The following is a 24,039-nucleotide window of genomic DNA, read 5'->3' as shown; positions in this document are numbered from 1 at the left end:
CAAACTCTCCTGCTCCTGCTGTAAAAAACTGGAGCTCTCTTTATGTAGGACTACTTTCCAGAATTCAGATGGGTTATTAAGACCTAAGGAGAAATTAGTTACTAAACAGTTTTAGTGCCTTTAGTCACAAACTGTGGTTATATAAGAATTTTATTCTCTAATGAGAAAGCTGAGAGGCATTTTCTGGGGCGCCACTAGCAATTGTGGGCCCCATGGAAGGTTAACGTTGTGGGTCCTTCATAAAATAAAAGATCTGTAAATTTGGTGTGTGTGTGTGTGTGTGTGGGGGGGGGGGGGGGGGGGGGGGGGGGGGGTCTGGCTTCTTTGCCTCTCTTTTACTTTTTAAGCTTACATGAAATTTTCACAACTTCTAACGTATATCCACTGGGCCCCATGGGAATGCTGGGCCCCATGAACCCCCCCCCCCCCCTCCCCCTTTACAGCACCCCAGCCTTTAGGTGTCCAGTAGCTCCACACCCCACACCGTGATCACTGTACTACATGCAAAAAGGAAAATAAGAGCTTTAATTTAAAACTAAAAACATACACAGCACACAAATCCAAACTAGGGGACCGGTGGGCCCCCCTCCCAAGCTCCCCAAGCACTCTAAGGACAAGGAAGTGTATGTGCAAATTGGCAATGGGAAAAATAAAAACCATCAAAAAGACTTAGTGGGGAAAAAAACAGGAAACAAATTTTGTGGGAAGAAAAAACTGGAAAAAAATTTTGTGGGAAGAAAAACCAGGAAAAAAATAGTGGGAAAAAAACACCAGGAAAAAAGTTTAGAGAGGAAAAAAACACCAGGAAAAAAGTTTACTGGGGAAAAAAACACCAGGAAAAAGTTTAGTGGGGAAAAAATACCAGGAAAAAAGTTTAGTGGGGAAAAAAATATCAGGAAAAAAGTTTAGTGGGGAAAAAAATACCAGGAAAAAGTTTAGTGGGGAAAAAAAAATACAGAGAAAAAAAATTTGCAGGGAAAAAAATACCAGGAAAAAAGTTTAGAAGGGGAAAAAAAATACCAGGGAAAAAGTTTAGAGGGGAAAAATACCAGGAAAAAAAATTAGTGGGGGAAAAAAATACCAGGAAAAACATTTTGTAGGGAAAAAAATACCAGGAAAAAAATTTTGTGGTAAAAATAAAAAAACAGGGAAAAAGACTTAGTTGGTTTTAAACAGTCCTAAATACCTCACATATCACTGACTGATGCCTTTGGGATTATTTAGAACTGTCTTCTTCCCTGGAGTCTCTGTGCTTTGTTGCCTCACAGGTTTTCCCTGGATCACCTCTGGACCTGCTGCTGTGGTCCTGCCTCTGCCCTGCCTCCATTGTCATCACTCACTATCCAATATATGAGGTGTGTTCCATAAGTGCTGTAACTGGCGTGAAACCGATAGTGAAACTTAACTTAACGGCACCTCAGTGCATTTTACAGAAATGTTTTGAATATGTATTTTATTTATCTAAAATAATTACTTTGTTAATAGCCCTCTGCAAATCAGTCTCTAAACTACGCCACAGCCAGTACATTGAACCTGTTAAGAAAAGTACAAGTGCAACTAAAACTAAGTAAAGACCTTTATAAAAGTACTCCAGTAAGCCACTGAGTCATCATCAGAAACTCATTACCTTCAAATTAATGCCTGCAACCATTATTAAGGTAATTAATCCGATCTGTGCTCATGAGCCGTAAGATCTGACTCATGAGATTTAATGAAGTTCAAATTTCTACTATATAAAACATCCATTACATATTTTGTACAGTATATATAGCTCTTAACAAATTTATCAGACCACCACCCAATGTCAAGTGTGCTACACCTAAATTAGCCACCTTGGTAATTAAAAAATAATATTTTTATGTTTCTGTACAGGTTAATACACCAGAATATAGAATTTAGAATATAGAATAGAATTTAACTTAAATGATATTTTTAACACAAAAATAAAATTATTATCTGCGATTTTTTAATTGTTCTGTTTTACAAAAAAAAAACAAAAACAAGAAACCCCACACAAACTATTTTTTGATTATGATGTCAAATTATGGTTATTTACGTGCATTCTAGAACAGAAAAGGTAGTTTTAGTGGTTGATTAATTGCTGACTTCTCAGATTAACCCAGTGAGTGGCTCAAATTTATGAATAAAAAGGTGAATTCATTGTGAAATTCCTTATTCCTGTTCAAAATGGTAAAACACTGAGAACTCACTGAAACTGAAATAGTCCACATTAAAACAGTTCATGATGCTGGATGGTCTCTGAGATAGACATGGAAAGGGGGGTTAATAAAATTGTCATACATTGTATATTGCACATGTCCATGAACAAAATGGAACATTTGTAGTGACTTCATAAGAGTCAGCCTTATTGGTCTGAAATTGGTTTCTGTATTCCTTGGGGTCAGTTTGACCCCATTCCGCTGCCTTCGTCTATGGGATGTGGATGTGGAAGGCAGCGGAATGATAACATATGAACTCCTGCATGTAAAATGATACAATAAACTATTGTATAATTGAGACTTTTCTACTGGTAAAGACCATACATTTTTCAAGAAAGCAGGCTAAAATGATTTGGGCTTGTGCTGTTGAATAATTTTAAACAAATGTAAGAATAGTTATGAGTGGGCACAAATACAAATGTTCATTAGTTATAATTTCTATAAATACATGGCTTCTATAAATGTTTCTATTATTACGCCTACTTGTTTTACAGACACACACACCCATGCACGCCACACACGCACACACACACACACACACACACACACACACACACACACACATACACACACAAACACACACACACACACACACACACACACATTAACCCTTAAAGATCCAAACAGCTGCTGGCAACCAAAAGCATCTACTGATCTAAAATGTTTAATAACCATTGAGCCACTAATTCTATCAATACATGTAAATAATTCAGGTAAAATGCAGTTTCTCAGCTTTTCATGGCCATCAGATTTAACACGTTTGTACGTTCAGAGGGTCCATAGTGAATGTGGAATCACTGTCATTTTCTGCAACACTGAACCTGTTTACATGGCCATAATAACCATAATAATCCAATAACTAGGAGTAATCAGATAATTATAATATTCAGATCTGACACATTATATGCACTTCAGAAATATGATAATCAAAAAACCCTGGTTTACATGTTTCAGCCCATTATTGGATTTCTTTCAGAGTATGTGATGATAGACTAAAGGCGAGGCAAGGCAAATTTATTTGAATAGCACAATTCATACACAGGGCAATTCACAGTGCTTTATAAAAGAGGAAAAGAGACAGTTAAAAACACACAATTAAAACAATCAATAAAACATAAATAATAATCTTAAAATTATTACAATTTTGTTATTGCGTTTCGCTCACATTTGACTACATCACTTCTATTTTCTATTATATAATTATTTTTACATATGCTCAGATATAAAAGAATGAAATAAATAGGATTAATAGGTATACATGCAGGAAGACATTGAAGTTTTGGGGGAAATCCCAGTGTGGCAATTCAGTTTCTCATAATCAGATTACTGCTGTTATCTGATAAACCATATCATATTATGCTTTTTACATGATCACTTGAGTAATCTGATATCTATAGAAATCAGATAATTATCAGATTTTTAGTGTGCATGTAAACAGGTTCATTAATTCACCAGTAAAACCCATGTAGTTTAACAAATAGATGCTTGTTTTTATGTTCAATTGATCATATATCTTGCAAAAAAAAAAAAAAAAAGTCACTTTTTCTGTTCTCATATAATAACCTTTGAATTTAATCTGAGCTTTTATGAACATCTACATGATCAGTAAATTACAAATAGGAAAATACCTGATTTTCACCGACAAATGCAGAGGATTAAATTATAAGCAGTGAAAAATCTCTTAAATACCACAACATAAATAGTTCCAGGTCTCTAAGGGTTAAGTAACGCCTTCTATTTGTGAAATACTGTGAATAATGCTGTGGTTTCGACAGTAAACGTAGGGGAGATTCTGGAGAAATTCCAAGTAAGAAGTGAGCAGTGACCTCTAGCGTGTCTGCGGTGTAGAGTGAAAACACTTTGTTTAGAAACACTTTCGTCTTATTTTTGGATTTACTCTTTTTGTATTCCGAATGTTATTCAGAAAGTTAATTTACCTCGTTTTTATTTTTTTTTTATCCTAATTATTACAGAATCTTAATCGAGACCTTCTTTTAACGATAATCTCTGGGTGTACTTCATCTCCACCGTGTGTAAAATGTTTAACAGCATCTACTTTTCCAACATTCCCATTCTTCAACATAAATAATACACAAGGTAGTCTATTTTTATGTTTATACTTTCTTCCAGAGCTTTACTGCGCATCGATTGCGCAGAAGGTAACCGAATGAAGAGTCGGGAAAACTGACATGGGATTGCCAAATCATTTCCTTGCCTGGGAATGACGTCCCTCCAGCGCATTCCAGTTATATTTAGAGCCTATATATAGTGGAGTCGCCCCCTAGGCTTTGTTGACTCTGTAGCAGGCAGCAGCAGGGAGTGATGATACTGAAAGAGACCTTCTGAAACCATGTGACCTGGACCGTTTAAAATAATGCTTGTGATCATTTAAGCACAAATGGGAATAATTTTTACACCTTTCAAAAATGGGTTCATATTAAAATCTACATATTCTGTCACATATGCCTTGTCTGTTAATGTAAATATAGTCAGAGGTCATGTGAGTTATTAAGTTGTAAAAAAAAAAACAAAAAAAAACAACAACAACAACAAAAAAAAAAACAAAAACACAACAAACACGGCTTACGTCTGTGGAGGTCAAATGAAAGTAAATGACTGGCTCATTGCGACATAAAATCATATGCGTCCAACCGGCTGAAATCCCCAGCTATGCTTTCTGGGTAAAGTGCGCCCCGGTATCCGCCCATATTCGCGTAAAGGAGGCCAACCTAAGCAGCTAGGCCGGACGCTTGATCAAATGGAAAGTTCAATCGATTAATTTGCCCACTTTTTGCATGTTCCTGCTCGCTTCTGAATTGCCGTAGACCGACTTACATGCGGGCGTTTCGCTGTGAAATAGGAAATGCAGAGATCGTGTGAAACGGGAGGATTATCAGCTTGACTTATTTGGTCGCTACTTCGGACGCGGAACTCCACTCGCTAAAAGGTAAAACAAATGGATAAGATTCATACATGTGTGTCCCGTTTGGCGTGTAATGCAAGCTTGTACTCTCGAAGTTATCATATAAGTATGTACGGCCGCTTTGTAACGACTGAAGGCCATTAGTTTGTATGAATTATCCTTTTTCGGTGTTAGTGCAAACTACGCCCAATTGTTAACCTAACGTCTGGCCCTGCAATGCAGACCTTTGGGTTAGCTTGTCAATGGCGGCTTCAAAATCTGCACCCTTTCCCTTTGAATGAATGATAGTGGGTTCTGTCTACCCACATGGCACAGACAATGTCGTCTTATTGATATACTTTCTGTAAATAACACGAGTTTTGCTCCTAAAGCTAATTAGCTTACTTTTAGGGCTGTGCGCGAGCTTCAGAGCTAAGCTAGCTAACAGCAGGGCAGTCTGGTTAATGCAGTTCTCTAAACCCTCAGAGATTTTCACTGAATCTGGCAACCCTGCGGGCACACAGCGGTGGATTTCAGATTCCTTTCGAATTTTAAGCCTTCTTTATGTGTTAATGCCTGCTTGAACGCAGTGCAGGGGTTTTCATTGAAAAAACTCGGAGGCCTGGTGTAACCTCTCGTATGTTGTTACATGCAACAAAGCAATATGTAGACAGCGTAAAGTCGCCTTTTACTTTCTTTTGTTATTATTCTCTGTTAAATAAAACATATCATCTGTACAGATTAGCTTGTTGTGAGTGATGTAGCAGCCTAACATACACCATACCCTCCGGATGGTGTCAGCATAAGGCAAACAACAACAACAACAACAAGTGGGACAGATGCAACAAATACTCAGGACATTAATTAAATTAGAAATCTGTTTTTATAATGAATACCATTTGCTCACACAAACTCACCGCTGACTTCCCGACAACTCAAATGATTATTTATTACCCCTTAATTAATCTCTTTAACACCTCACTACATCCTTGTTAAATGCACTGTCACTTGTATTTTCCAGATGTGGCAGCCATGTTGCACACACACAATCCATGTGTTCATAGAATGATCCATGTCACTCATCTTATCTTGTTAGGTGAAGATAAGGCTAGCTGAAGGGTCAAAGCAGCCTCCCTACTACATGTATGAAATGTTTTGGGTGTAAAGTGTCGCATTGGAGCATTAAAAACTTAATCAGATGTGGAAAAAATATACATATAATGGTTAAATGCCTATCAAACTGCATTCTGTATTTTGTGATTGTCTGGAAAGTCAGTGATATGCAGTGAGCTCCTCCCTGACTGCAGGCTGTGCTGAGCTGTGAGCAGTGTGTACCGTAACTTCTGAAAAGGCTGACTGCCAGTATTGATGGGTGCTGCTCTAAAAAGCAGTCAGACAGCAGAGAGCCTCCCAGTTGCTTGTCAATTTTGGAGCCTTAATGCAATGTCATAGATTTCTGCCTGGGGTTAGTTTCTGTTGTGTCGCTGTTACTCAAAAAATGCCAGTGACATTTGATTACAGATACATTTGTGTTACTTCAACTGTATACAGTCTTCTCTGATCTACTGTTTTTTTATCTAGGCTTTAGGGACTTATATGAGTCTGCTTTTTTCTGTTTAATGTCAGTTCTTTATGTATACAGTAGAAACTTTATTAGAACCCTTTTCAGTTTTAGGTAGGTCATCTTTTAAGTTGGTAGTAGTTTCTTTGTTTTTTTTTTCCACTCATTTGATGGTTTATGAAAAACAGTGTTCTAAACAAATCAATATTAAAGGTGAAAAACAACTGTATTTTCCTTGGCGTTAAGTCACATTACGCATTTTCACTCTGTCCTTTTTGATGACAGAGATTCCCCAGGGAGTCAGCAGAAATGTCAAACAGAGATGAAGAGAAGCAAAACTGAGCTGGCTGACAAAACTGTTATATATAACAACACAACTAACACACGCAATCCACAACAGATGACAACACATTCAGTATAGTTGACGCTTGTGCATCTTTAAATACACTTAAAAGCTATTTCCTTCAGGCTCTTTTTACTGTATGACTGTGGAAACATCTGAGTATGTTTTCTTTCTGGTCCTCCAGGTGAATCATGACAGAATATAAGCTGGTAGTGGTGGGAGCTGGTGGCGTTGGCAAGAGCGCACTTACTATTCAACTCATCCAGAATCATTTTGTGGATGAATATGACCCCACGATTGAGGTAAAGATGATCTGTGTGAATATAATGATGTAAATGTGTATCTGTGTTAGGCTGAGATATATCCTTTCAATACAACACATGTCTGAAGAATAAGCATAGTTTTTGTGCTGATCACAGTGTGCAAGAGCATTACTTTTTAGTGGAAATTGGGACATCACTGTCAGTATCAGTTTGTCTGCAGCCCATATATAATTAGGTTGTCTAGAATTTAATTCAGTTCCTTTGATATGAGACACAAGTGACTTAATGATAACAAAAAAAAACATACTAGATGATTTTCTTTCAACGCTAACTATGTGATATGCTAATCACTCTTCTCTGCACTTTAGGATTCATACAGAAAGCAGGTAGTGATGATGGGGAGACGTGTCTTCTGGATATCCTGGATACTGCAGGTCAGGAGGAGTACAGCGCCATGAGGGATCAGTACATGAGGACAGGGGAGGGCTTCCTCTGTGTCTTTGCCATCAACAATATCAAATCCTTCGAGGATATTCACCACTATAGGTGAGCTAAGGGGCTAAAGGAATGGGACTTTAGACACAAGATGTGGCAGTGTTTTATAAGGCTGCAATCAACATTTATTTTCTCCTGATGATTAATTAATTAGTTGCTTGGCCTGTAAATATCAAAAAATTGTGAAAATGTTACTTCAGTGTTCCCCAAGACCAAAATGATATCTTCAAATGTCTTGTTCACAAGAAATCAATATTCAGTTCACTGTAATAGATGAGTGAGGAAACTAGGAGTCAGGAAAGATGTTTTTTACCTTTTCCTAAAAAAATCACTCATTAAAACCTTTGAAAACTAATTTAATATTTACAATTAATCAAGTTCTTGAGCAATTTTTGAGCTGTACAACTGCTGCTGATTATTTCATTAGCTAATACAAAATATTCATAGAAAACATCGACAGCAAATTTTTGTAGGGATGAGTAATAGTTTTTTCATTCTATACTTCATTTATGTTAATTCAAGATTTTAATAACGAGCTGATTAAATGTTTAGCGACAACTATCAACAGCCTTTTTGGGGAAATTTAGCAGTATAAAACTAAAACGTCCTTACTCAACTGTATGCAGGTTAAACTGGTTCTGCAGTGATTATGGCCTATTGTTCTTACAGGGAGACAGAACCTTTTTAGTCATTGTATTGGTTTCTAATTACATTTTCAATATCAACCCTCAGAGAACAGATCAAGAGGGTGAAGGACTCCGAGGATGTCCCATGGTTTTGGTGGGGAACAAGTGTGACCTCCCGTCCCGGTCAGTGGACACCAAGCAGGCTCAGGACTTAGCACGCAGCTACGGCATTCCCTTTATTGAGACCTCAGCCAAAACCAGACAGGTGAGAGTCCAGCTACAGATGGCCACACCTTAAATCTGCTAAATGTGTCAATCAAAATCACTGAAGTGCTGTAACAATCCAGTGCAGGTATGTAGAGCATGTTGAATGGTGATGAGCTGCATGTGGTCTGGGGGTTATTTTCTGTGTTTTACCTTTTTAATCAGTTTTCAATATTCAGGGGTGGGCAGGATAAGTCAAGGGTGTCTCCAAAGGCTCGATAATCTTTGTACTTGGATCACAAGAAATGTGAAAGTCTTGAGTCATGTGGTGTGTTGATTTTTGTCACTTCAGTGGCTCTTGTGCCATCTTTTATAACAATGTTGCTTGGAAATATCTTGGGCGATACTGCGCATCATTAATCCTCTTTGGTTAATTAACTTTTGTATTTATGGGGGATAATTTAATCATTGCATGCAGTTTTGTCAGTGATATGTGAAATTATTTCATCATCAGGGCCATGTGCAAAGGATCCTCTGTTAAAAATGATTAGCAAATCACTAAATGTGCGTCAAGGAGTGTGCATGAAAGGGCAAGCTGTCAGTAATTCCTCAGTGGTGTTAATGATTCTGCTTACTGGTTCCTGTGACTGGGTGTCAGATGATTTTCAGTGGCATCAAATCAAGTGTGTTGTGAGCATGGCCTTAGGTGGCTGTCGCAGTGATCTGTAAACGCATCTTTTTTGGGACTCTCTGACCTGGGGTGAATCACAGCCCATTCTGGTGCGGGGAAATTAACGCCACAGTGATTGATTTCTCACAGCTCTGTTCACCTATCCTACCTGAGTGTACCAGTACCCGCAGACTTCTCAGAGATGTCTTCTTTTTTGTAAATAATGGACAATCAAAACTTACTTGATACTCCATTCAAATCTTTTTAATATCACTCATTCACAGTTGGCTGTTTTTTATTTGTTTTATCAACTTTTGTAAAACTGGAGTTCAGTGGTGACAAGTTCAATGTGTGTATAAAAAATGATTCATGCAACAAAATCTGCTACTTTGTTGTCCATCTGCATAGTGAGTAAGTTTCAAACAGTCACTGTTTTGCCAAAAGCAGCTAAATTCAATTCTTTCTTAGTTTCAAAGATGATAAAAGTTGTGTTGTTTTGCTGCATTTTGGCCAAAACGAATGTTTGAAGCATATGTTATGGATGCTTTGATAGTGTTTGCTGCCTTGAAAACCTGTCACCACTGAAAGTTATGCTAACCACTAGCACTCTTTTTAGAGGGGAAGGAAGCTGAGCTTTTTGAAGCTAGCAGGAGGTGAGTGCTGGATATTCAAAAGATGTGTTTGGATGGGTATCAATGCAGACGATGAGGCACTTGTAATTTCAGCAGGCCAACGTTTGCAGGCAGACCCACCTCAGACCATCAGCCTGCTTCGCTCCTTTTGTATCTCTAGGCTGTTACTCATGCACCCATACAGTATGTCCCCCCTGTATTCCTCACCATTGAGGAAAGTTGTGTCTCATACTGCAGAGAGTGGAAGATGCCTTTTACACTCTGGTACGGGAGATCAGGCTGTACCGGCTCAATAAGCTCAGCAAGGAAGAAAAGACTCCGCGCTGTGTCAAGCTTAAAAAGTGTGTTGTGATGTGAAAGGGGTAAGTGTATGCAGCCGTGCCCCCACCAGCTCTGTGTGTCTGTGTGTGTGTTGTCAGTGGGGATTGTGGAGAAGGCGATGGGAGAGGACATGCAGTGTGAGAGCTGGTGCTTCATGGGTTCTCAGAGCTAACCTGCTGGTTTCTACTGGGGCTGTGGTGAGGCTCTAATAGGAGACTGAAACAGCTGATTTCTTTACTTATTTGTGCCTCTCTGTATCATGATAATCTAAAGTCGTTTTCACACTGGGTTTGTTACTTGAATCTGATTGTCAGTTTGATCATCCACCCTTTTTCTAACCCCTCTGGCCTGTCTTCACTTGTGTTCCCAAGTCAACAAAACCTGAGAGGTGCATTTATAGAAGAAACGTAAAAAGACAAATCTGGTTTCGATTGATGTCTTGTGATCTGTTTTGATACTAAAATGCTATATAATGTGCATTTTTGGTAGCTGACACTGGACTTGCCGATTTTCTTATATTTGCACTTGCTTTTAGAAAGGTGTTAACGGTTATCCAGGTGAACTGTTCAGGATTCAATCTAAACTGCCAGTGTGAAAACAACCCAATCTGCTGCAATCATCATGAAAGAATGGGGAGTGGGCTGCAGAGCGAACTTGATTGAGGGAGATTATAGTAAATCTGTGCCCAACTGATCCATCAGCGTTTCCAAGGACGATGTGTTGTTAAGCAAGTAGCAGATATGGAAATTGTTTGTGTTTGTGGGTGACAAATCCCTTCTTCTCTTATTCTTTCATTTCCTGCCAAGTTTGCCACGACCTAAATTGACCTTATGCTCTTTGTTCTGCAGCTCTTTGCAGATCTTGCACAGTATTCAAAATCTTCTGGTGCTTTTTTTTTTTTTTTGCCAACAAACACTAGCTGGATTTTACATGGACCCTTTTATTTACTAATGATATAAATAAGTGCTCAGAATAAACAGTAAGGACCATTCATAAAAAAATGATTCAGAATATAATGTAATATAAATCATCCTGAATTTCATTTATACTTTTATTTGCTTTGTTGCTTTTGCTCATATTTTTGGCCTCTTCACTAAACCATTAACCTGAGGATGTGTGTCGCTTTGAATTTTATTTTGTTTGAGTTTTTTTTACTGTTCTTTTTCCCCGAGGAACCATCTTTTAATAGTTTAGTTGTTTTGTGGTGATAGACAGAAGGCTCGCCTTCTGTTCACTAACTCTGCTGATATTTTTTTTTTATAGAATTGTTTTGTGCAAATACACAGAAGTAAACTAGCGTAACTGCCAAGTGCTTAATGAAGGTCCATCGTTTTTAACTTGTGTTGATTGACTTCACATAGACTGCACAGAATGTAAACAACTTGACCACTCATTATATGTAGTGGCTGTGGAAAAGCACTTGGGAGTTACCAGTTGGACTGAAACATTAGTAGAAAATAAATTGGACCATGTAACTGCAGCTAATGTCTGTTAACATATGGAGAATGACATGTGCTCTGTTCACTCTGTGTGCCTGCATTCTGGGCTGGGTGATATGATCTAAAATATTATCTTGACAAAAGTTTTCATATTAGTTGATATCAGTAATTGTCACTATAAACACTAAATCATTATTTTTGCAGTGTAAAGGCAGATTTTTAGTCCTGAGTAAAAGCTGAAGATGCCACATGGTTATTGCTGTTTTTCTTTGTTCTCTGTTTTCTCTTATCTCTTTTTTTTTCTTTCAAAGCAGCAGGAGCTAAAATTATGTTAATCTATGTTAAAATCATGAAATCTATGCTCACCATCAAAATACACGACTAAAACTAAGAAAAAGACTAAACTTTGAATCGTTTTAGCAGACAGTGTAAACAAAACTATCATTATATTTTTATCACCCAGCCCTACTGCACTGTTTCATTTGATGCCAACTTTACAGAAAATCAACTAAGACATCCAGTTTATGTAAGATGATGATGGTAGATAAGTCAATGTCATTACATGACTTTGCAACAGGACCAAAACTGAAAATGTGTGATTGTCAGTTCCTGACAGAGGAACAGGTTAAACATCAGTTCGATATTACAGAATGAACTGTTTGTGTGAGTTCACCCCCTGCATTTAACAGAGATTTGTTTATTGTATTATTAAAGCACATTTAAATGTACTTGCACTGTATTGTATTTCAGTATTAGAATTGTATTTTATTTTTTTTGACATTGGGGTATTAAAATGATAACCTGTGACTGTATTTTTATTTTTTTTCCCAGGGCGTTGATGATGCCTTTTATACATTAGTGCGAGAAATCCGGAAGCATAAGGAGAAGATGAGCAAGGAGGGCAAAAAGAAGAAAAAGAAGTCCAAGACAAAGTGTACACTTATGTGAATAAATCCCGCTTTTCAAGACAGACTAAAAAAAAAAAACCTATGTTGAACAGTTAAAGTAATACATTTTGTACATTACACTAAATTATTAGCCTCTTTCTCAGTACCCACCATACTGAATACTAAAACCTGACCCCATTTTTCTGCCTTTCTGTTATTTGCTACTTGGACACCAATAAGCTTTGTTCTAGTGCCAGTTGCCCACATGTGTTGGTCCAACAGCTTGTTTGATTTTATAAAATTATGTAGATTTGGTTAATTTTATACAAGTGCAGAGCTGTGAGTAAATTCCATCACAGCTCGTATCGACAAACTATTCAGTAACAACTTGGATAATTTTCCCCCTCTTCGCTTGAAAGGTCATGAGTCCTGTGATGTCCTTTTAGGTACGGGATGCCAAAGAATGAATTTTCATCCCTTTCATGTAGGAAAAAACAGAAATGGAGAAAGGATCCTCAATTAGCCAGATGAGATCCAAATGTCCCAGCCACTGTGTAATGTCCCCAACTGATGACCTCTAGGTATGACTTCATTATGTCACTGATAGTATGCATGCAAACTCCTACTCTTCTCCAAATGTTTTAACACCATAATTAGCTCTTAACTAATTTGCAATTTGTCAATGCTTTGTATTGTGTGGGGAGTGATTTCATGCCTACATGGGACTTTTGTTCTTTTATTTTGTATTTTTCTTTTGCATGCGTTGTGTCCTAGGTGACATGGGTAATGCAAACTGTCTCTGGTTGACGTAATGAACAGAGCCAGCATTGAGGACCCGAATAGACATCATCCTGATTTTTGCCTTTTTGTAAACATGAAATTGAACATAATTACTTGAGCTACAGCATTGAAGATCCTGATTCATACCCATTTGAAGATATAAAATGGGACTAACAGTCAGGGTTTGTTTTGGTTAGTCATTTAACGTTGCAGGGATTTATGACTCATCACAAGCTAACGTTAAACAGCTTGTCACTTATTTCCTGCTTTTGATTATGTAGGGCTTGACTGCAGGATTGTTTTAATTTATCCTGACAATAATCATTTAATTGATGTTTGATACAAGTAATCAAGGTCGTCCCGTCAGCATCTTCCAGATAGAGGACATCATATTTAGACACGTGGGCCCTTGTTTTGTGAGATGAAATCCTGATCCTCCAGTAGCTGGACATGCAGGTGTCATGCCTCGCACATTTTCTTAAACTGTTGACTCACTCGCTTGTAACTGGCTAAAAAGTAGGATGCATCTTTAAAACAGCATTCAGGATTTTTTTTCTCTTGGTGTGGTGTCACAGAGGTTGTTCAAAATGTTGTCCAAATGGATTTTCAGAATCTGACTCTTGCGGAGCTTTTGAAAAGATTTTGGATTCATTTCCTAAAATGAAACTGTTTAGTGGGCGGCCTTTCAACCGAAATGATTGTCCAGCAAATAATTTGCCATTTTTTCTCTCACAAAGCTTGTGTATCATGATGATGTAACTGGAACTAATGTTGGTAAATGAGGCAATAATTGCCATTAAATTGGTTTTTAGGGGAAATTGTCAACATGTATTAAAGAAAAGCCCAATTTCTTTTCCGGGTCAAACATTTTTCACCTGTACGATCGTATTCACATGCCGTTTCCCTGGGGATTTTCATTTGCCTTTTATGTTTGCATTAGGTGCTACTTAGTCGGTAGTGAAAGCAAAGACAACATTTACTTTGTCTTTTGTGTACTCAAGAAATACACAATATGCTGTTTAGGAGAGTAATGGTATTGACAGAAAATCCAGACATGATACATTTTGTTTTGAGGATTAATGAATTTTGACCCAGTTTATTATTACCTCCTTTTTTCATGAAGTAGATAATAATGTTAATGCAATTTTAATTATGGAACCCTCTTGTTAACAATACTGTTTCAAAGGTAGTTTTACCGAAATGTTATGAAATGTTCCTCTTCTTTTATTGCGTGCCAACAGCTGATTTCTGAAATGTATCATTTATACCTGGATCGTATTTTAACAACCTTTGTATAGTTGTGATACTGAAAGGTGCATATTTTGTAAATTGTGCTTCATTTCGTTGGTGTGTCTAAATGAATGTTGCTTTAATGGAGTTTCACTCCGCTCTGTGTATGTGACTAGAGAGTGTGACTGGGTCCAGGTCTAGGGAAGTGAATGAATGACCACTTTACAACACACCTGTTGTGGGCAGTGTAGAGTGGTGATCTGATCTCAAATGAGTCTATTTTTTGCCATGAATCTCACCACTCCTATTTAATGTGTAATAAAGAACAAAGTAAAGAGGAACCAAAGTGTCTCTGGTTTTTTGTTTTGTTTTTTTTACTCCATGGTCACACACCCAACTGAGGTCATTCTATTGAAAGTGAAAAGAATGTTTCATCTGTAGCTTTTTTTTTTTTTTTTTCAATCATGCACCTAAAATGACCAGCAGATGGCACTGTTCACCCTGGCAGGTTAGCTTACAGAGCACAAAATCTATACAGAAGCTGTTCTCCAGCTGCCCCACACTCTGACTGAGGCTAGATTTAGTTATTCCACATCTTTTTTTGTTTTTTTTCTCCAGTAAAACCCAAACAAACAAATACTTAAATATGGTCACTCTGGGGGAAAAGAATTTCAGAGTTATCAAAATGCATGGGTCATTTTGTTGGCAAGAGATTGTTCAACCACTGAAAAAGAAAGATGACAGACTGATACAATACTGTAATTAAAGGTTTAATTCCATGAAAATGATAAACCCCAACCACCATTTTCTCTTTACAGTCATCTTATTCAGTAGCAGTCATTCACATGTCCAGCAGCAGCAAAAAATCTATTCAAATAAATAGATGTAGTGTAACAAGCCATATCATCGATCATAAAACACTCTTGAAAACCTGTCATGTTTGTTTACCTTGAATCCAGATGAAGCAAATAAATCGTTTATGGGGAATTACCCAGCAGTTTGAGAGCCAGCTACAAAGAAGAGACACATGAGAATACAAATGTACAGTAAATAAAGGATAATAAATCTTGAGCTGTATGAAAGATAAATGATACCAACTGAAACCAACACAGGGATAATTCATTAAACACCATCATCAGACTTATAATATTTGATATTTCACTTTTACCTTATTTGTTCTCACTTTAACATCATCTTTGGATGTTTTTAATACTTACTTACAGATGTCAGTCTGTCATTTCAAACCCTCATGACAATTCATTACAGTTTTATTGAATGCTTCCTTTCTTACACTGCTACTGTGTCTTTTTTCCCCCCATTCAGTCTACATGCAGACTGAAACCAACACAAAGATTAGATATTAAAACAGCACCAGCGTCAACACTTTTCTGTATTATTGTCATAGTACATACATGCTGGGTGTTTTTAGAGCGATGCTCCGCATTGCCACAGTTCGTATTAAGTCCTTATTTACTGCCATAGTGGCACAAGTTGTCATCTGCCTTTGGTGTGGAGGATTATGTGTTCGAGAAGGTGCTTGTTTTTGTCACATTCTGTGAAGGGGGACGTCATGTAGCATCAAAGATGAGATATTTTCCCTTGCAGATTTCCGAGAAATAAATGCCAACGAGATCATGACCAGAGACAGGATACAAGCTTCAAAAGGACAGGGCTGTGTATGTGTCATATGCAGGCAATGCTGGGGTAATTGGCTGCAAAACAATGTTTGGTGTTGAAGGAAACAGTATAGCTATATGTGGGCTACTGTCTTAGAGCTGAAAATTTGTTTATTTTACAGCTACGATGAGCAGTAAGAAATTATTTATATACTCTTTGCCAGGTACAGATACATAGCGGAACATGTTCAATGTTTTATCTTAATGGCCCTTTGGAATTATCTGTTTCCTTCATCATTATTCTTTACCCCAGAGAAGCCGAATAGCCTCTTTCAAAGGAAGTTAAGTTGTTTCCAAACTGTTGCTGTGAACAATAAACTATGTTAACATATTGTGACAAGCTCCATTACTCTTTCTTCTTAAACAATGGGGCTACGGTGCCTGCCACATAGCAACCAAGAGTGAAAAAGAGAGGAGATCTAATGAATTATGCAGAGAGAGCTTTCTCTCAGCCTGACAGTCTGAAACCAGCCTAGAGAAAATTGTAAGAGAAGTGCGAGTCAGTGCAGCCATCACAAATCCCCCTCCCCTTCCCCCCAGGGGACCGCTGAGGCCAAGGCCTGTCAGTCAAGTGCCCCCCCTCCCTAAACTGTAATCTGGGGACAGTGCTGAGAAGCCTGCAGGTCTGATAAAGTGCTGAAAAGATGCCCAGAAACCAATCCAAGGCACTCTTGGCTCTGTCAGAGAGAAGGGCGGGGGAGGAAAAGGCACAGCAATGTTCCTAAATTGCTAACAACAATCCTCAGACTGGTTTCCTACAAAAACGACCCAAAACACTGGGTGACAAATCCTTCGTCCACTTGTTCTGTTGCATACCACTTAGAGCAAACTCAATCACAATCACCGGTTTGACCCTTGTGAATGTGTGCAGAGGGGGTGAATTCACAATCATCTGACTGTCTGACCTCTGGCTTGTTAGTGCACAGAGCGTGAGAATTTCCTTTTTATTTTAATGAAGCGTGGCTTCCCTCCCTGGCAGGCAGCTGAGTGTGGGGCAGCAAGAGTGCAGTCTGGTAATGAGAGGCCAGAAGGTTCAGGTGTCTTCAAACCGCAACGCATAGAAGAGACTTAATACAGACGTGTTTTTCACCAGCCCTGGAGGAAATAAGAGAGCATGGATGAATATTCATGGCGCGGTGATGAATTGTGTTGCCTACAGCGTCGTGCCACTTTGAAAGCACTCGTGCTGCTTCTTTATCACAGGAGGTCCTTTTTCACTGAACCTCACGGGCCACAACACAGTGCCCCGGCATCCAACTACCAATTATCATCTGAGATCATTAACTTGTTATGTTGACACAAACACTGCAATTTCAGATGCCCTTCTTTATTCAAATGACCCTATTCATGAGGAGTGGCTGACTGAGTGATTGGATTTTTTTCTTGCATGCCTCGCAATCACTCAACAAGTGATGTTTGGACACAAAATTAATGAACAGCGTGCCATGATTTGAACCACGCAAAGAGCGAGATGGATAAACAAGCTTCATAATATCTTTCAAGTATGCATCAACACAGATTGATACTGTAATGGCATGCTGTTGAATGTTTATACTTTGTTTCGCTCCAGGCAGCGGTCTCCTTATAATGATGCTAAGTCACAAGGCAAAGAGATAAAGGAAGACGGGGAGACGGAGGCGGAGGGCGGTGGCAGAGTGGAAGGCCTGGGGATTGAGCAGCGTCATGTTCAGCGGCCCCAGACGGGTGATTCATACCGGCCTCATCACTGGCAACAGACAGGACATCCAGGCCTTTATTACCTCCATCCATCACCATCACTTCATCAATCTGAGGTCCTGTGAGCCAGCTCTCCAACCAGTCCCCAAACACCCATCCCAACGTGCTGCCGGACAGAGATTTACACTCGCCCACTAACACCCTCTCCCTCTCTTGCTTTAACACACACACACAAAATAAGAGAGACGAGCTACTATGTCGACTTTAGGCGTACTCACACACACACACACACACACACACACACACACACACACACACACACACACACAGATCAAGACAGAATGAGAGGGAGTGTGTAAAAGGCCACTCTGTGAGCAGACATAGTGTGAAGCTGTTCCCCTAAGGGCCCCTGGATGACAGGCTATCCTGCATTCTGAAAGCCACTTACACTTCAGCCACATCATACCACCTGCTGCTGCTGACCAATGTGTCAGAGAGCCATATCATGATGGATACACTAAACTGCTCAAGAATCGTTAAATCATTTCTACCGCCCTTGCCATTAAAAAAACCTACAAACTCCACCATACGTTCATAATACAGATTCCTTGGATATAGTATTACAGTGTTCGTATCCATTCCAATACATCAGTCCTGCAATAAAGTCTACCCCTGAGATGCTTTCGAGTAAAATTACAACTTGCTGGGAGTCAGATTTCAACTGATACACATTTTGCATTAGCAAGACAGGAAAAAAAAAAAAAAAACTCTTGAAAGATCTATGCATTGTTTTGCTGTCATTTATAGTTGCTCTAGGAGTATTATATATTTTGCAGATATTTTTGTTTCAAGACAGATACTACAAAGTATTATGAGTATTTAGTTATATATTTAACACGCAAATGAATTCATATGATAATTTTTTTACTGACAAACCCTTCTGGAGATTATGGTAATTTTTTTTTTTCCAGTGACTTAAAGAATCAGAAAGGTTTAATGTCATTGCACCAGTCAGTACAATGAAAATGCCATGCTTAAAATAAAATAGAATAACACTATGCATCAAACACACGTACACTCCTCATTCCCTCTACCACCTACCAAATCTACCACCTGTATGATTTCTGGAAATATTTCAATTCAAATGGAAAGATCCCCAAACACCACAACCATGTCATCACAACAGAAACTTGACGAAAACCCAAAGTGTTCAACAGTTCACCACAGTTTCATACACAGACGAAGACCTCGCCTTTTCAGGATGACTTTGCAAAGACCTGACTTACTTGTGCAGAGGAGTACATGTGATGTTATTTTATGTTTATATCACAATAAATCTGCCCCAGTAGGCTAGCCATAGAGTGTAATCAAACGTTCCACATTAGAGTTACATGTAAATTCAAGTTTTTCTTTTTTTTTTTGCATGCTATTTGTTCCATTTAATATCATTGAAAGCAAAGAAGATACAAGCTGCCTTTTGTGGTTGTATTTTTATTTTAAGAGGCTTACATGCAAAGCAGTAAAATGCGCTACGGGAAAATTTCTGTTATGGAACTGGAAATTCACGTTTTATTTTTGTCTTTGTTTACTGGTTTTCACTCCTACTTAATGTCATATAAAATAAAAGGTCAAGGAAAATGGGATCTCCATCCTCTTTGCCAGACAAAATATTACATTTCCTTCATGTTTCTGTTTATTTACAGCTTATTTCTTCACAGCAAGTATTCATATGTATAAGAATGACTCCTGGGTTCAGTCTCTGTGAGTAAATCGCAGAACTGAGAGAATGCCACATTCATTCACGCTGTATAATACCATGCAACAAGTATTTAAAATATGTTACTCATTTTGACTAAATCAAGATATGTTAGATGTGATATTTCAATAGTGAAATACAGCGCTGCTTACATAAATACCTAATGCAACATCAAAACAAGTTGCAGTTTGTGAGGCTAAATCTGCTGCTCTCTGGCAATTTCAACATAAATTTTACTTTATCACCTCTGGCATTTATTAATATTCTGTATTATGTTTCATCGCATTTTAGATGCCTTTATAGTTTGCAGATAATTAGGCAGATAACCCTCTTGAAAATAAATTGTCTTTTGTTATATGATTATGTTGGTGTATGATTAATGTTTTTTACTTATATATACAGTTTATATTCACATTTTTCTCCCTAGTCTGCACTTTTTGCACTCATACGCTGCAAAACTTCCTCACTTAAATAAATCATTGTTTCAAATTAGTGTTTTGCACTCCGGATAGTGAAATACCTACTCCACAAGGCCACGTCTAGGCTGCAAAGGAGATTTAAAGGACGAAAAGAAAACCAATCACTTTTGAACACTGTGTCATATTGATTTATGGCTGCTATTATATACTCCTCTACCTATTGCGCACATCCATGTACACAGACCTTTGTCATAGTATATGATGTGACACAGAGGGTGTCATTAGAGAGTATGAATATAGCCAACTTGGGGGAGATAAATCAATGTTCTGTTCAGAGAAACATTTCACTCTGGGGCTTGTAACTTTATTGATTTAGGCACCACATAGTGTCCCACCAGTGACTTTAATTTATTTGAAAAAATCTTGAATACTCTGAATTTATTTTTCTGTTAACATATTGAGTTAGAGCTTTACTGCACTGTAAAAGATCTGATGCGTATAACAAAAATAGTCCTAAGGTTCATGCAGTTCCTGGGAGGTGTTTACTTGCTTGGTTGCATGATGCTAAGTGATGACAGGAGAGTGAGATGGAAGCAAGGGGCTTAACAGAGGGAGAAAAGGCAAGACACTTTTAATGTAAGTGTCCATCCATGTGGGGATGTTTGGGTAATGATGGTTTCCGTGGTGACAAAGCGAACAGCAAATACACTAAGAGTGAGACGTTTTGTGCTATTGAGGGGCACAGGTTGAGAATGTGGTTCTACAAATACCTCCTTGAGCACTATACTGAGACACTTTCACAGTGTTTTGCTGTCATTCTGTTAGCATGTGTTTGTGTGTGATCCCTGTATGCTTGCGTGGGTTTACATGCATCAGGATGTAGGATATTACATTCACACCCTCACATGCAGATATAAATAGGCAAGCCAGAATATGTGGGGAAACTGAATAATAATTTGTTGCACTGGCAGCTATTCAAATGTACAGTCTGTCACAGCAGCAATACGCAGAGCAAGCAGAATGCAGAATTTGATAGCAAATATTTAGTCTGCTCTGCAATATTCAATCTTCAACTTATTTATGACTATACAGATGAGATTTATTGTTGGGCAGATTTGAGATCATTATACAAATTGTATCATTTCATCTACTCTGCCTTTCCTTTGTGCTCACCACCTTTGGGGTTTTGTATATTTTTGACAAATGTGGGAGCTTTTTCCCTTACCTACATCTTTGGCACCTACAGTATGTATGCGTTCATGTGTGTGTGTGTGTGTGTGTGTGTGTGTGTGTGTGTGTGTGTGTATGTGTGTGTGGCAGCGTTATCTCTTCCTCATTCAAGTCATGTCACAGGCCAGACACTCCATTGTCAGGAGAGGCTTTCATCCGCTGACTTCAGATGTGCCTGTCATCCAGTCCAATTATACAGAGAGAAATAGGTATTGTTACACTCTGGGGATTGATTCAAGACAAAATAGAAAAGTGAAAAGAAGACTACACAGTCATCTATGGCCGCGCACCCACTTGCTTGGCATTGCACACTCTCGCTCGCACACACAGATCTGAAATCACATAGACGAGCGACTTCAATATCTCAATGATAACAAATCCTTACAAGGTTACTTGGTTTCACTTCAGTCTACAGTGGAAAGTGTCTGGCAGGTAAGTTACAGTAATTTGAAATGGTGAGGGGTCGAGTGCTGCACCTCTGCTTCAGTCTCACTGTCAGGGTGTTAGAGCGTTTTTTTTTTTATGGAGATACTATGGTCTGATGGAGCAGCTGGGCGATACTGGGCTCAAAATGACTTCAACCTGCTGCTGAGCCGAGAGCGTTTCAGAGCCTCTCACGCATCAGTCAACGCAGCTGACATGAGCCTCAGTGCGCTTTTGGTTCTTCCCTTGCTCTCTCTTCCCAAAACCAGAAAAAAAAAACCCTCAAAAACCACCACTTACCTCCAACCACTCATGGGGAACAGCTCCAATTTATTTAATACCACCCTGCTATTGCACCCAGATCATGTTTTGCTGTCATTCTTTTTAAAAAAAAGTTTAGAACAAAACCACAAGGTCTGGTATTGCACCAGTGCCTTGTGATTTCCTTAAGTTTTCAGGATTTTGTTGTAAATCTGCCGCATTATCAGGACGGTGAATGATTAACAGGGGAAACAAAAGTTCAGCCTTGCTTAGAGGCTCCATTTACCTCATCCATCATTTCATTAACTTTGTCAGGTGTATCCTTGTTTATACACAAGAGTTGTGACAGCTCAAGATGGCAGACGTCTCAGTTTAGAAAATCCCCTTATGTGTAGCCAACCCTGTGTCTCAGCCGAGCCTCCAGTGTCCTTGCTCCTGATACTGATTCACTGATGTGGAACGCAGTTGGCTGAGATGCTGGAGGGCATGGGGAGAAGGGATTTGCTCCTCAGCTAAGTCTTTTTTCTGAGCAGATTCCTACTGGGCCATGAGAGGAGATTTAAACTCTCTCTCTACACATGCACAAATACATATTTATCCATATACGCACTTTCAGATGGGCAAACGTACACTCACACACACCAGCGCACACATCTGTTTTCCTGCCATCAATCTCCCAAATCCACCCTGGTTGTTTTGAAAGTGATGAATTCAGTCATTTAACATCCATAATTAATAATTTATTACACATGGCACGCCACAGATTTAGATTAGGTAGTATTTTATCAAGGTAATCGTTGTACCGTTGAAGGTCATTCTGAATGTTTTTCATTATTACTTTTGTAGTTTTTATCCTATATACAATAACAATCCAATATTTCATAAGCAATGATACAAAATGTCATTATCTGGTACAAAATTATGGAGGGAAAACATTTAAAGAGCAATTCCAGTCTCTTCACAGTCTTATCCCCAAAATCACTGTTTAGTTTTTTTTTTTTTTTTTTTCAAATTAAGTTTTCCTTTTTGATTCTGATGCCTACAACAAGCTCAAATACAACCCAGCTTATAAAAAAATCATGTTGTGATACATACATTGTTTTTTTTGTTTTGTTTTTATTTAAATTTGCAATGTTAATTCAGTCTGCAAGTAAATAACTCTACATTGCAGAGAAAGACTGGGGGTATTTTACCTGGTAAAACAGAAATACATTTAAATTTAGTAGTCATTTTATTCAAGAATTGCGGGTTTTTTTTTTTCAGTAAACAATTTTCCAAAACTGTATGAGATATATTTTTAGCTGCAGCTCCTACCGTGTTTACTTAGCAGAGTGTGTAATTAATTTAGAAAAGTCGTGAAGCAGTCTGAGGCGTATACTCTATTGTGAAGGCAGGATACAGACATAGCATGTAGTATTGTTGGTATCACAGTTTTATTTTTATTTTTGGTGAGCTGTTGCAGAGCCATTAGTCAAAAGTTAAACAACTTACTGCTGACAGCCAATAAAAAGTGAAAAGAGGAGGCTTTCCCTGATGTAGAAAACTGGCTGTGTGGATTTTTTTTTTCATTTCTTTTTTTGTAGTGAATAAATGTAAGTGAACCAAGTTATCTCGCTGTCACTCCCCGCCTCCCTCCCTACGCCTGTCTTTCTCCTCTCTGTGTGTCTCTGAAATACACACAGACTCTCCCGCACAAAGGAGAGAAAGTGTCACTATGGAAACAAGGAGGCGAGATTCTAAAAGCTACCTCTTGAGACGAGAGTTAAGACAACAAAAAGGAGTCCACAGTGTGAGTGGCAGAAAAGCGGCAATATACACATCTTCTATACTTCTCCCTCCTGTTCTGTCGCCTCGAATGCCATCATCAAGCCCCCTTGTCAGCCCTTTACCTTAATCCTACCGTTTGTGTCCTCACCCCATTGTGTGCATGTGCGCCTGTGTGCTCACATGTATGGGGTTTGTATTGAAGGACTAAGCGTGCCTACAGTTGGAAAGCAAGTGGTTGTGCAAGTGGATTTCTGTGTG

The 24,039-nt window shown here is 38.5% G+C and overlaps 1 protein-coding gene across 1 annotated transcript; it reads left to right on the top strand.

Annotated features, from left to right (window-relative positions):
* Nucleotides 1-4,889: 4,889 nt before the first annotated feature.
* On the top strand, nt 4,890-14,913 carry kras (v-Ki-ras2 Kirsten rat sarcoma viral oncogene homolog). The gene is given in 7 exon segments (XM_030136046.1): nt 4,890-5,166; nt 7,210-7,327; nt 7,657-7,678; nt 7,681-7,834; nt 8,516-8,547; nt 8,550-8,674; nt 12,507-14,913. Coding segments are annotated over 6 exon segments (561 nt in total). The 5' UTR covers nt 4,890-5,166; nt 7,210-7,216; the 3' UTR covers nt 12,624-14,913.
* The last annotated feature ends 9,126 nt before the right edge of the window (nt 14,914-24,039 follow it).

Source organism: Sphaeramia orbicularis, chromosome 6 (genome assembly GCF_902148855.1).
Source record: "Sphaeramia orbicularis chromosome 6, fSphaOr1.1, whole genome shotgun sequence".
In the NCBI taxonomy this organism is placed as follows: domain Eukaryota; kingdom Metazoa; phylum Chordata; class Actinopteri; order Kurtiformes; family Apogonidae; genus Sphaeramia; species Sphaeramia orbicularis.
The sequence above is the reverse complement of the archived record's forward strand: the minus strand, read 5'-3'. Positions and strand labels throughout refer to the sequence as shown.